Below are 12113 nucleotides of genomic sequence, written 5' to 3' on the forward strand. Positions count from 1 at the left end.
AAAACGTTCAGTCAGTATCTACACATCAATTATTTTTACACTTTTTCAGCATTTGACTAGCAAAGAAAAAAATCTTGGCACATTTGCTTTACTCAAAATTAATATAACTTCACATGTCCATTATACTACAACATTGTAATCAGTAATCAATTGGTTAGCGTTTAATTCTCGTATTCTCTTGCATGCATATAGCTTTGTAATATGAAAAGGTTAGCGTATAAAAAACAAAATTTAAAAGTTATATTTAAGAATCTCTTGATGCACACTTTTGCAAGGCGTCACACATCTGCAAATTGTGCAGAAAACATGTTATAATATGCACGTGTTTTTTAAACAAGGGATGGCAACCTCTTCCTATAGTCGCCAAAAGCCACACTTAGAATACTCTTGGTGGGATGTCATAAATTTTGTTTGACAATTTTGTTATAACAACTAATAATCAGGCGCGGACCTTAGATTATTTTGCAATTTTAACTAGACAAATTGCATTTAAAAAAACGCCAAAAAATTATCGTCATTTATGATAACAATAAAAAATGTAATAAAAATAAACAGTGAGAAACGCAATAAATATAATCATTGTTAATCTGCTAGTTTATGGTGTAATTTTAATAAAACTGTAAAGTCAAAACTCTCTATGTCAGGGGTTCCCAACATGTGGTACGCAAAGGTTATTTAGGTGGTACGCGAATAGCTTCCGTTATTTTTACAAAAACCTGGATTCACAACTTTATATTTTGTTTATTTGGTTTTGTTTACCAAAAAAATTCCCCGACTTATTGTTACGCAATTATTCCTAGATTGTTTTGAAACAATGCGATCAGTTGCTTTGTAAAGCGTACAACGCTGTGGGACAGGGGGCATTAATTATGTCAAATCATTTCTTTTGATAGATATAATCTACTGTTTTATAGCTTAAGCTACAAATAGCGTTGAATAAAGGTAAAAATACGATTCGATCAAATTAGTTTTCTCCAAGAAGTGCTACGCATGACACTACAGAGCCACCAAGTGGTACGAGATCGTAAAAAGGTTGGTAATACCTGCTCTATGTTATGTTTATACTTAAAAGATACACGGAAATGAGTGACATAATGCATTCAGAGAGCACATGTCCGATACTAGCATGGTCAGTGCCGATCCGATACCAAATTATTATTATAATTTCAGTCATGAATAGGAACACTAAACACGGATCTGTTGATTATCTTCAGTAGAAAGAGAGTGGCCCAAATAATAGATAAAAGATTCATTCTTTTATTAGCAAACGTTTCGGCAATTTCTTTTGCCATCATCAGTGCAGTAAGTGAGGCTAAGATAAAAACGAGTCACTATATAGACGCTCGGACGTTTTAGAACGTTATATAAACAGAAAAAGGAAGTCGCAAAGTAACGGAGATAAGAACTGCAACGAAAAAGTACACCCGTAAGGCGACAGTAGGGCAAAGATAAAACAATGAGGTCAATGGGAAGCAACAGATACACGTAAGAGGGAATTAGTAATAAAATAAAAATAAAATATTAACTCGACGATGGAATTGTGCGAATATACCATTTAAGTATTAAACAAATACAGGGGGACTGAGACCGTGTCAACATTGAAAGCGGGCTTGTGCTGCTGTATAAGCAGCGACTCCAACAGAAGGAGGCGGTAGCGGTTTCGTGCCGAGCCCAAAATCTCTGGGGAAGTGAAGTCCACTCGGTGGTTAGGATTGTTCTGCAAATGTTTGCAGACTTCGGAGGACGCCGAACGCTGGTGTTCATGCATACGGGTTCGAAGGTTACGTCGTGTCTGGCCGATATAAGAATGGCCGCATGAACAATTCAGGCGATATACGACACTGCATTGATTTAACGGCTTTTGTCGGTCTTTTATGCTGCAGAACTTAACCTGACAACTTTTGCGGTAGGTCGATTACCCGGAGACGTACTTTTCCCTCCGTGGTTCGGAGAACGAACCGCGACAATTCCTTCTTGATGCGGTGGTTGATATTGTCTAGATAAACAAGTTTTATGGCAATATATCGCAAAGCATTGTCCATGGGTTCTTTCACCGTCGTGTCACAGTGTAAACGATGGAGGAAGGACCTGATGTTGGCATCAATTAAATTGATTGGGTAGCCATTTTTCAGTAGGATATTCGTGATATTCCGGAACTCGTTGTGCATCTTGGCATACGAGCTGGCAATCTTGTATGCGCGTGATATAAGTGTACGCACAAGTTGCACTTTTTGGTGGCGTGGTACGAAGCTGGACCACTTGGTGTAAAGTCCGCTAAACGTCGGTTTCCTGTAGGTTATTGTACTCAGTCTGTCACCAGAATGTTCCACTAGGACGCCAAGGAAGGTAATGTGTTGGTTGTCCTCTATTTCCTTCGTAAATTGGATGTTGTGGTGAATGTTGTTAATTGGCTTGATGGAAAGTCTCCATAGAATTACGACTCGGAAACACCATAAGGAGATCGTCTGCATAGCGACAGAGGGTCAATGGACGGTGTTTCTCTGGAGTGGCCTTTAAAGCCTTATGTAAGACGTAGTTCATAATGACGTCGGCCATCAAGGGTGCTAGTGGCGAGCCCATCGCAACTCCGTCTACCTGCTTGTATATTCGGTCATCGAACTGAAATGTTGTGGTCTCAGCGGTCAAATGAAGCAATTTCTTTAGCCCACGGCGATCTATCCCATGAACAGAGTCATTCCCATCCCGAAAGATCTGCGATAGGATTAGTTCAATCGTAAAACTGACTGGCACGTTCGTAAACAGGCTACGTGCGTCGAATGTTGCCATGAATGTATTAGCATAGGAATCATTTTTGATCCTGGTGAGGAATTCTAATGTGTCCTTGACAGAGTTATCATGACTGCGCAGCGAAGATAACGAGTTGGAGAGCCATTTAGCACAGTCGTAAGTGAAACTTCCTGACGAATCAAGAATAGGACGGAGAGGAACGCCTGCTTTGTGTATTTTTGGAAGGCCGAATAGCGTTGGTGTTCTGGCGGATGTTGGGTGCATTAGCGTGTAATCCTCGGGTGAAAGAGCCTTCTTGTTTTTTAAATAACGGAGGCAACCTTGTAATCTCTCTAAGTTCTTGATGTTGTCATCGCAGGAGGTGAGTTGAAACTTGGTCTCGTCGTTAAGTAAGGTATCCATCTTATTGAGTTAAGAGGAACGATTCAAAATAACCACTCCGCTGCCGATCAGGTTTGGTAATAATAATGTTCTTGTTGGTTCTAAGCTTGCGGGCGGAGGCGACCTCATCTGGCGTCATTGCGGAATTGTGGTTCCTGCGTTGATTGAAGAAGGTCGTCAGAAAGCAACTGTAAAGGTTCATTAACTTTTGTTTGAACTGGATACAATGAAGGTGTGAAAGGGTTTGGCGTAATTCGTGGTATATATATTCAAACTCAACCTGAATGTTGGTAATGTTAATCCTGGAAGGAAAGTACGAGAAGTCTAGTCCCTTGTTCAGCAGTGTTAAGTCGGATGGTGTTAAGTTGGTATCCGATAAGTTGTGCACAACAAAGAGGTCATCATTCCAGGTATGTACGCCAAGACGTTGTAGCTTGTTGTTGATTGTATCATAAGCAGTCTGCCGAGCTTCCAACTTGCCTTTGTGTAGAAATTTCCGAATATAATATCCTGTTACCATGCCCACTTCGTTGAACAGCAGTTGTTGATTCTTTTGAAGGGTGTTGGTAGACGAGTGTAGTTCTTTCTTGCGACAAGACAGCTCACTGTTTAAGAGTTTCTTGCGAAACTCTTTATCTTAGCCTCACTTACTACACTGATGATGGCAAAAGAAATTGCCGAAACGTTTGCTAATAAAAAAAAGAATCTTTTATCTATTATTTGGGCCACTCTCTTTCAACTAAAAAAAAAATTTTAGCATGATTTGGGATCCAACCGAGCGACTTTACCTTGAAAGGTAAATTTATGAAAATAGAGTAGGTTAACTGGAGGTAACTAAATGTCGTAACCATTAAGCAAATTTTGGCCTAATAGCCTAAAAAACAGCTTTTAAAGTTTTGATTTTATCTATATTGTCTGTTTGACCCCATTAATGACGTCATTAGGTAATCAAGTCGCGATACTTTTTATCAAAAATATCAAGTATCGAAAGAAGAATGAAATGTGATGTATCGGATATACCTATCGTAGGGTATGCACGGTGCTTTGAAGTCGAAAAGATTTCACGAATTATATTAAATATAAAAAAAAAAAATGTAACAAAGGCTTCCTGCTCACTTTGTAAAAAGAGGTGGCGGTCGTATAATTTAAATTTGAGGGCCGGATTACATGCAATAAGAAACAAAATGAATCGGAGAAAAGAACGCTGTTCGAAAAATTAGAATGGTGCAAAAAATTGTTATAGCCCTACTGTATTTCACAAGAAAATAAAACTTGAATTTCAGTGCAATTTTGACCAGTGTGTTTGAATATTCGTGTAGGGGCTGTGAAATCTATTAATGTTAAGACCATATGCACAGATGTAATGTAGCTTGTAATGTAGCTGAGTAAAGTGAATCTTAAAGTCAAAAAGGTGGAGTAAATCGACATCTTGATGAAGACGTTTCGATACCTCCTATAAAGTATCATCATCAGTTAAAGATTTACTCGACGTTTTTGGCTTTGAGATTCATAATTATCAAGCTATTGTTGTTAACTTTGTTTGTTTGCAGATTTTCTCCTCTTTAAATAGGCGGGACGAGAGTCTATAGCAGTGGTTCTCAAACTTTTTTAGCTCGCGGCCTACTAATTTTTTTACAATCGCTCTTAACATACGACAAACTATTTGTAAATATCTTAATATATTAATTTGTAATGGATAGTACGTAATTAAGTCTAAAATACTTGGGTATATGTAGTTTTGTCAGTTTAACTTAAATCTGTTGAGCCCAAATGCGATATTCTATGGTTACTTGCATCGTTTGACTCACAACTTTAAAGTCAAATCTGTGTTAAATCATACTATAAATGCCGTTATTTCAACCAATATTCGAATCCTTTTACGTTATATATGCGCCGCGTATTCTGTTGAATAAATTTTGCCAATTTAAACCAAATATACCGCGATATGTACAATCAAACTGCATTTTAGCTTCATGTTTGCCTATACGAATTGGTATTACACCAGGACTCTATAGCAGGGGTTCTTTTTGTATGTTTTACCCTTTTAACAAAGATAAATATCAGATTTACTTCCAATATACAAAAATGGTGCTTATCTTTTAAATAACGAAAGTAACAAATTACATTAGGTATAATCAAAGCGACGACTGCCATTGCTTTTTGGTAACGAATTGTTGTTAAAACACTTCGTTGTCAAAACAAAAGGACCATCAGTTTTTGCTCATCGCACTTCGATGAACATTCGATATAGGCTTTGTTTTAAAGGAGCAGGTTTCATGGTAGAATACTGTTTAAAAATGTTTCTATGCACAAAACACACTGAGGAATTTAAAGACTATACCCAATAAGATATGAAAATGCACAATTCAAATATTTTTTCTGATACCTACTTTCTTTTCTTTTAGGACAGGGTGGTCCAAGGTTGACTGCATCGCGGGCCATAATATTTATTGCATATTCTTTGCGGGCCACATAAAGTAGGCTACATGTGTGCCAGGAGCGGATCAACGATTTCCGTTTGGCCGGGGCACAAAAAGTTAAAAAATGACGTCACAAAGTAACTTTAAAAGACTTATGAGCTCAAGAAACTTGCTTATATTGTCAAAGTTGTGCGCAAATGAAATCGAATGTTATGAGCCTGGAAATAATGGTGCGCGCAAAGCGCGAAAAATTTGCATATTTAACAAAAAATTTAATTTAGAAGACTGCATTTTATAAGCGTAAAATGTTCGCATAAACCGTGTGCGTATCTTACTAAAATTTCAAGACAGATGTTCCATACTACACAATCGCTAAAGTACAAAGCCGTTATCGTTTTGCGCAAAAAGGTTTTATTAATCACTTCGATTTGGTTTAAAGCTTTCTTTGAATAAACCCTCAACGGAACGCATTGCAATAATTCAACCGTGCTTCGCGGGCCACGCACAATGGTGTCGCGGGCCACGGCCACGAGACGGAGATGCGAACATTCTTTGCACAATGTGCGCCAAAATGTGCAAAAATTGTGCGCACATTTTAAAAGGGCTTCAAAAATGTGCGCACATTTTTTAACAATGTGCGCACATTTTAAACAGCCTTCAAAAAAGTGCGCACATTTTTTAACAATGTGCGCACATTTTAAACTGCCTTCAAAAAGGTGCGCACATTTCTGAAGGCAGTTTAAAATGTGCGCACATTGTTGTGTGCACATTTTGGCGTGCATATTTTTGCGCACATTGTGCAAAATAACGCCACGTCCCCTGTTGCGGGCCGTACTAAACAAAAAAGGTGTACTAAACCTTACCGTTGTTGCTACTAATTAATAAAATACGTAAAACCCGCTACACTTTCTTGTCCTAAACTGCACAAAAATTAAACTAAAACACACTGTCTGCTCGCAGGCATGTACCTAAATTTATGTCATGACGGCCGAAGTAGCTGATGAATTCAATAGCCTACTAGGCTAGGCTCGAAAGCAGTTAATCTGAACTAGGAAAGTAGGCTACCAATACCTACAGCTGGCACAATTTTAGTATCCCGTCACCATAATGTATATTTGATTGATAGCCAATTTACCCCTTAAACGAGGAAATTTACCCCAGGTAAAGAAAGGTTGGTCTATAGAAAGACATTGGACAGACATTGGACATGACGCTAATACGTTACATGCGTCAGGAGGCGCAAAAGACACAATTAGAAGCAAGTGATTCTCGATCGAAGTGAGTACATGAGCGGCCATAAAGGCGCTTATCGTTCCCCTTTGTTTCTATGGAAGCTGTGTTAAATTAGTTTTATTCGTCATAAATGTACTCATGTACATCAGACACAATGTACAAAAATAGACTAGTATTTTTTATGAACGGCTTATATTGTAAAAGGTGAAAGTAAAAGAAGTAATTTAGGGCGTTTTAAGTATTACAAAAAAATCGATTTCAATTTTTTATATTGAAGTTATGTTGTTGGAGAACTGCTAAGATCGTTATTTTTTTATCTTGCAATTACAACATAGTTTGAAGCAAGTAGACTTGGGTTAAAACTCTTTAAAATGCAGTACCGGCAGTCAGTACATCTATGAAAAATATATTTTTCATAATATACAATTAGAATTAGGATGGCAAGCCTAGCATGTAAACATACCTTTAGTGTTTTTGTTGGTGTTATGTCAGAAACTGCGGCAAACTTGTGCTTGGAACAAAGAAGGGCGCTGGTCTGGAATTCTGCCACATTTTCGTCCAGGGGTTTCTTTCGCTAACATTATTTGGGTTAGGGTGAGAGTTAGCGTTTGGGTGGGTGAAGTATCATTATTGTTTTTATTCTACTTTATTTATTTATTTATTGCAATTTTATTTTTGACAACATGTTTTGTTAGTGTTGAAATAAATGTATAAAGAGACCAACACAAGTAGTCGACAGGATTTTCATTTCTGCTTCTGTTTCTAAAACAGTGATTTTTTAACAGTTTTTTGGTTGGTTATATTCACTTGTATTTGTTTTTTTGTTTCACCCTGCATTTGCTATTCTAATTTTACACTTCATCTATGTTTTGTGCAGTGTTTTGCTTGTTAATTACAATTAAAGTTTTGTTTATACATTTTAACTGGCACAGTGTTGCAATGCCTGCATTTCCATTCTAACGGATAAATTTAAAGAGAAATAGCTAAAATTTAGAATTTTTATTTTATATATCAGTATGCCAGTCTGCATTCCAAGTTGCACTCTAAATTTCAAGTGTGTAACCAAATTTTTATGCTTACCTGACTTGAGTTCTACCACAATCCAACTAATTTATGGAATTTAGTAATTCATGTGTTTCCAGAAGTTGCTGGTTGGGTGGCTCAGGATGCAGACTGGCCTGAGCTTAGGATGAAATTGTGTTTTTTCGAACCTGCTTTCAATTCAGGTCAACCATGTTGTGTTTTTTCAAGTAACAGTCTGAGTTATGTGTTGTTTGCCCTTATGTTTAAACCAGCATTGCTGCCAGTACTAGAACAAGCAATAATTAACAATATACCATAATGATAATAATAATAATAATAATAATAATAATAACAATAACATAAAGCAGCCTTTTTTCCTATTTAGAAACTATATAGAACTTAATCTATAAGGAAAACAATTAGGCAAAATTACTCCCTACTGTTACGACAATGATTTGGTTTCGGCGTTAGTATAAACTTTAATACTTCTTCAATATTGGTGCATTATTTGTTTTATAAAATTACATTACGGCTGAAAACCAAAATTTTATATGTATTTTTTTCTTTAAAGTATTTACAAACGTCGTTTTGATTTGTTTTGGTCTCTCCGGATTTCCATGTGCTCGTTCAAGTGTTATTTTAATTAGTATACTTCGTTTGGTGAAACTCGCGTATCAACGCAGATAAGACAATGGCTCGTCTTGATTTCGAACATCAACAAGCCGGCGCCCGCGTATGCACACACACACAAACACGCATACGCGCGCGTGCGCTTACAAAACCAAACGTCGCTCGACTGGCAAACTTTCCGCTGTCGTTCTCCATTCCTGGGCGCTATGTATTCGGTCGTTGAAGCGTAACTTAAGACTTCATCGCGAGTGCCCAGTGTCGGGAATGTCGCTATCGCGCTGCGATTTTAAAAGACAATTTAACTAGGTTGCCGAAAAGGTAGGTAAGCAAGTCGTATGTGCGCCGTGCGGCTAGACCCAGAGTTGGACAACTAGATTTATTTTAGCTTATTTAAAATTAGATTAGAATTAAAATTAGAGCATTTTAGTTTTTCTAAATTAGATCAGAATTAGAATGTTTTGACTTTTTTCAAATTAGATTAGAATTAGAATTACCGAATTCCTAAAAAAACAAATTTCAACTAGAATTTTAACTAGAATCGCATACAACCAATTTAAAAAAAATGTGTGTGTTATTTTTTATACGTTTTTATGACTTTTAGACTGTAAAAATTACATACAACTCGTTCCAACCAAAGAGTTTTAGTTAAAAATCTGTGTTTTAACTGAGTGACTAAAAATGCCGTTGGACAAAGTAGCAGTTTTGGAAAAATCCGAATTAAATTAGAACTAGAATTAGAGCACACAGGCAATTCATAAATTAGATTAGAATTAGCCGCATTTTGCTCGAATTCAATGAATTGGAAACTAAAATTATCTAGTTGTCCAAGTCTGGCTAGACCTAGCTTTATGCGGTATGGTGTCGGTGGTCACACTTTTATTTTCCAATTTCTATTGAATGGATGCGGGTATCGCGTGCGAAGAAGGCTCAAATAATCTTCCCACGTGTTGCAAATGCAGGGACAAACGACTTGGTGTGTTTTAATTAATATAAATATGAACAATTCTATTATGTTGTACCGCTGGTGCGGTGAGTTGGGCGAATCAAGTAAAGCCAGCACGTTATAACTCAACTGTTATGTACTGGGTTTTAACTTGGATGGACTGGCGAACTGTGAGAGTGCACGTCAAATAAATTGTCGTTTGTAAATTTACGAACACGGTACTTTAAAGGTCGTGTCAACTTGGCATCGTATTGCATGATAAGAATCTTACACCGTCATTCGGTTAATTTTTGGTTTTTGACGTTCAACGAGTTCTTTGAGATTGACAAACTTTCTACCAGATTAGTTAAAACGATTTCTATCTTTCAAAACTAAACAGTGTGATTTTATCAGGTATGCGAATTACGAAAGCTTTGTTAAATAATATTTTTTTGTTTTGTTTATGATGTTATAAAAAATAATTTATCTTAACATTATGTGCAGCTATCGCTAATAAAATATTTGGAACGATTCTAGAATGCATAATGTAACCTTGCCTAACCATCACAAATCACCATTATTAAGCACACTGTTATTTAATCACATTCGATGGCGCAGTCGTTTTGAAGTATTACGAAAAGATAACGAGTTGAATTTGACAACTTAAACAAATAGAGGTCTACTTAAGTACGGCAATAGTTCAGTCCAGTACACTAGTGACCAGATGAAGTACTCGAAGGAAGTTCCATTAGTTTTTGCGAACGCCATACCTCGCAATTCGACCGGTTGATATTTAGAGAGTTGGGTGTGGCTTTTTGTATGCCCGCTAGTCTTGGAATACCGTGTTCTTACCATGGATGCGATCCGGCAATGTCAACATACAAATGAAAGAGCCCTAGAAAAAAAGCTGAGTCGGTGCTTGGGAAACAGAGAGAGGAGTAGTTTTATTGTTATTTGCAGGCTACAGCCATTGTGTACTGCTCTTGGTTGTCACGCAGATTACGGTATAGTTCTGCAAAAAATTAGCGCATACTTTTGTGGCTGTTTAATTATGAAACTTCAGCAGTAGTCCAGATGCAAGTTGTTAAAATTTGAGTGTCATTTTTAAAACGTCTAAATTGTGCCAACCAAACCTTGGCATTTCACGTCAAACATAGACGTTTGTCATTGTTGTTACAGGGTCCCGTGTTTTCGGTATATTGCGGAACAAAGCTGCACTGAGTTTTGTGAAAATTAATATTTAAAGGAGTTCGTTCAGTTGACATTACTGTTATTATGGTGCGTATGCCGTGTTATTCGTTTAATTGGACAGTAAACTGCATACTGCTTGTTGAAATCGCTGTCAGTTCCAGCTACCTAATTAGTTTTGCCAACCATTGTTATGTGTTCGGAAAGTAAACATTAAGAGTTACTCCCGCTTTTATTTATTGGAAAAAGGGGGACAGTTTGACGTACCACGCTAGATCAAACCAGTCTTCTTTATTGATCTTTTTTAAGTAAGTAATGTATTTATATTAAACTATTATTCAGTTCTAAAGGTTTCGCCTACTGAAACCAGTGTATTATAAATGCCTAACAGCGAGCATAATTAAAAAATTATATTTGTATTTTTGTGATCTGCCTTCAAGAAATTCCAAACCTATTATTTTAAGTTTGCGCGAGAAATGCGTGTGTTGATGCTGGCTGTGACAGCCTGCGTTTTAAAAAATATGTTTTTTGCGTATAAGTCATTGCAAAACGTAAATATATCAAATGTAATCATTTATTTTATAAGCGAAATTTTGTTGGTTGGGTTGTAGCGTAGAGCATTTTAGGCTGAAACTCTTCGCAATTCTTGAGGTTTTTATTTGTTTCTGTGGGGTGTTTTGTTTGAGCTTTGTAGCCCTATATTTAGCTTTAAATGCCTTTTACTCTATGGTTTCACGGCATTCCACAAGTGATACTGGCGTGACCACTGACTGCACTTTTCGCGATCAACAAAAATGTCAAGAGATCGACCAAGTGCCTTGCCATTGTTTTGCTCTGGTCTCATCAAACCCTTAGCTTAGGCCGTTGTCTGCTGTCCGGCAGGTTTACGTCCACATGTACTAATGACAAATTCACCCTTGTATCACGTTTATGTGATATTGACTCATTACTAAAACGAAAAAATCAAACATTACGTAAAAAGAGTGCCTCTAGGTAGCACCGATTCAAAATTTTGCTGCTTTCGATGACTAACGTGTCATATGCGCGACACGCCGAAAAACCCGTAGGCGTCTGGAAGCATTGTCGCAATGTTATCCTAGCCCGAATTACGCCCAGCTTTGAATTCGATTAAATTGACGTCATGTTTAAGGTTTTTGTTTGACTCGGGCTTTCTTTGCGTTTGCATTGCGAGGGCACCGCGACTGTTCGTTATTGTTAGGAGAATTAATCAACTCCTCCCAATTTGTGCTATCAGATTGTACAATGCACAAAATATGCCGCAGTAACCTAAATATAGCACCATTATATTCTCGAAACTTGCTGGTAACTGATTCCTTTCGATGGATAAACATTGGATTTTTTTAACTAGATTTGTTAAGTATGTTTGTAAGCCCAGCAAATATACAATGCGGTTTTGTGTAATATGTTTTCCATGACGTGTGACGTGACGTCATGGATCTTGTACAGGCCAAGTAACAATTTGTTGTTGCGCTGGTCATCACGTTTACTAAAGTTTGATAAAAAAAATACATTATTCGACTTAGTAAGTTGTTTGTGTTTGGTATTGA

The 12113-nt window shown here is 37.1% G+C and overlaps 1 protein-coding gene across 1 annotated transcript; it reads right to left on the minus strand.

The window, feature by feature from the left end:
- Positions 1-1886: 1886 nt before the first annotated feature.
- On the minus strand, positions 1887-3150 carry LOC146164475 (uncharacterized). The gene is made up of 2 exons (XM_083380731.1): positions 2452-3150; positions 1887-2372 (listed from the first exon to the last, which is right to left on the minus strand). Exons 1-2 carry the CDS (start codon positions 3148-3150, stop codon positions 1887-1889), a joined length of 1185 nt encoding a protein of 394 aa, XP_083236857.1.
- Between the last annotated feature and the right edge of the window lie 8963 nt (positions 3151-12113).

Source organism: Ascidiella aspersa, chromosome 2 (genome assembly GCF_963924565.1).
Source record: "Ascidiella aspersa chromosome 2, kaAscAspe10.2, whole genome shotgun sequence".
NCBI classification, from domain to species: domain Eukaryota; kingdom Metazoa; phylum Chordata; class Ascidiacea; order Phlebobranchia; family Ascidiidae; genus Ascidiella; species Ascidiella aspersa.